Source organism: Condylura cristata, unplaced genomic scaffold (assembly GCF_000260355.1).
Source record: "Condylura cristata isolate star-nosed mole 26May11 unplaced genomic scaffold, ConCri1.0 scaffold00029, whole genome shotgun sequence".
Taxonomy (NCBI): domain Eukaryota; kingdom Metazoa; phylum Chordata; class Mammalia; order Eulipotyphla; family Talpidae; genus Condylura; species Condylura cristata.
The window spans coordinates 20,537,856-20,540,326 of record NW_004567130.1 but is presented as its reverse complement, the minus strand read 5'-3'; the positions used below and the strand labels follow the sequence as shown (position 1 = coordinate 20,540,326).

Sequence of the window (2,471 nt, the reverse complement as noted above, 5' to 3'; positions counted from 1 at the left end):
GGGGTCTCACCACCCGGTGGACTCTGCGGCCGCAGACAGCGGAGCTCGTGCCCTGAGCAGACCCGGGCTGTGCCAGAGACGGTGGCCGGGAAACGGGGGGCTGGTTCCCGGGTCCTCGGTGTGCCGTGAGCTCCCGCAGAGCATGTCCGTGTCCCGAGGCTGTTTCTCGTCCCTCCTGGGCTTCTCTTTGCCGCTGCTCTTCCCTGCATACCTGTCGAGCCCCATCTGTCTCCTCGTTGTTTGGCTGAAAACCAGTTTCTTTCCTCTTGAAAGTCACAGTTGACGCTTCAGTCACGGATGTCGCGTGTCGCCCATAGTGCACAGACCACCATGTTCCATCTCCTCACCTGGGGTGCCGCTGGTGCCCAGTGTCCTGCTACCCACGACATCCCAGAGGCCAGTGGCTCGCCTGGAGGTGTCGTGTGTCCTCACCGGTGTCCAGCCGCAGCCCGCTGCAGGTGCCGGTGAGAGGCTGTGGGTCCTCTGAGGCCCCAGAGCCGGGCCCGCCTTCCTGAGGTCACTGGCCTCTCGGCCTCCCGGTCTGCTGCTGGCTCTGTCCCTGTGGTTCCTCAAACCAACCCTGGGCCGCTCAGGTCTCTCCGCTGTTTCCTCGCGGACGGTCGCCCGCGGCCTCTGCGCCTGCTGGACGCGCCTCTCCGCTGGGCCGTGCGAGCCGCGAGGTCTCTGGCTCGAAGCCTGGATGCCGGCGGTGCCTCTCTCGCCTCAGCATGGCTGTGGGTGATTGTGGCCACATCCCGCCCCCCTTTGGGTGCTGACTGAAAGGTTCCGGGAAATGGAGGGTGAGAATCTCCGCCTCTGCCCTGTTCACGGTGGACTCTGTTGGGCGCTTGTGTCCACCCTGAGGCGAGACGGGAGCCGTCATGGCCCTGCGTTAGGTCTCCCCGTCACTGACGGAGCCGCAGGGCGTTGTCAGGCCATTCAGGGCCCCTGACAAACTCCTCCTAACAGGGCCTTTATTTTCCTCATGCACCCCTGGAAAGTTTGCTTGTTCCAGGTGCTTGAGCGATTCCAGAGTGCTGCTGAGACCTGAGCTCCTCTGAGGTGTCTGTAAGTGTCTCTGCGCTGGACCGTCGCTGGGGGTGCAGCAAGTGACGCCCCAGCACCGTGACGCCCTCAGCAGCCCCTGAGCAGGAGCTAGTCCCCCGACAGGGCGTGGCCCAGGGCGCAGCTGACCTCTCCTGTCTCCCTGAGTGCCCTCAGCAGCGTGATTGCTAAGATGGCTCCTTCTGCTCCCCGCTCTGTCTCTGGTGTCTCCACTCAACCAGCCACCACAGGCCTGTACCCCAGTTCTTATATTCAGAAATAAATACATGTTTAAAAAAGAGTTACATCTATTCTGTAAAATGACCTCACACATTTCAATCTTCGCTCGACTCTTTCCCACTCTCAGCTGGCACGGAGTTTGCTCTCCTTTCCCAACACAGACAAAGCGCTGGAGGTGACGTCAAGTGACGCCCGATCAGGAACTGTCCCCCGTACCCGAGACCACGGGCCACGACCATGTACAGAGACTCAGGTGAGATCCTCTGCTGATGTCCAGGGCCGAGGACCTGCCAGCCTGCGCCTCCCTCACGCTGACCCATCTGTGCCCTGGGCACCCTCCCTCCGTCCAGAGCTGCCTCTGGGAGTCCCCAGCGCTGTCTCTCCTCTGTCCACCTGGTCCTCAATCCCCAGGACTCCTGTGGTCGGGACACACCTCAGCAGTCAGGGTCACACTGGTTGGACTCAGGTCTGCACAGCCCGTCTGGGGTGAAGGGGCAGTCAAGCTGGGCCCCGGTCAGGACTGATCGAGGCTGTGTCCATCCCCTGGCTGAGGACAGGGCGGCCAGGCAGGGAGGGGTTTGTGTCTCACTTCCCCATCAGCGTGTGTCACTGTGGTATCACTACTGCTGTCATATGACTGACAGTGGTAGACAGCCTCGTCCTCGGCCTGGGCCCCGCTGATGGTCAGGGTGGCCGTTTTCCCCGATTTGGCGCCAGAGAACCGCTCAGGGATCCCCGAGGGCCGCTCCTTATCGTTGTAGATGACCAGCACAGGGGCCTGGGCCGGCTGCTGCTGGTACCAGTGAGCATAGTAACTACCAAGATTGTCGCCCTGACAGGTGATTGTGACGGTTCCTCCCAGGTCCACTGACGCAGACAGTGGCTGGGTCAGCTCATAGGAGACCACAGAACCTGTGAGAGAGTAGAAGACAGGTGGACAGGAGATGAGGGCCCGGCGCGAACGACCCCTGCACTGTCTTCCGCACCACTAAGCCTCTGCTGTCACACCCAGGCCCCAGGGCCTAGTGGCAGCGTCCAGCCAGTGACCACAGACTGGCAGAGACTAGGAGCCTCTGACCACCCCTCTCTCCCCTTGTGAGGCGCAGCTGCGGGCGCCTCACACGGAGAGGGGAGCCAGTGGGGTCTCCCTCACCACCACCTCCCAGCAGACTCGTGAGACCCCACAG

General features: G+C 62.4%; 1 gene segment (V, D, J or C); it reads right to left on the bottom strand.

Annotated features, from left to right (window-relative positions):
- Positions 1 to 1,684: 1,684 nt before the first annotated feature.
- LOC101625129 overlaps positions 1,685 to 2,471 on the bottom strand; it is a 5,554-nt gene continuing 4,767 nt past the window's right edge. The window contains 2 exon segments of the V gene segment in view: positions 1,685 to 1,765; positions 1,874 to 2,196. Of these exon segments, the coding sequence occupies positions 1,685 to 1,765; positions 1,874 to 2,196 (404 nt within the window).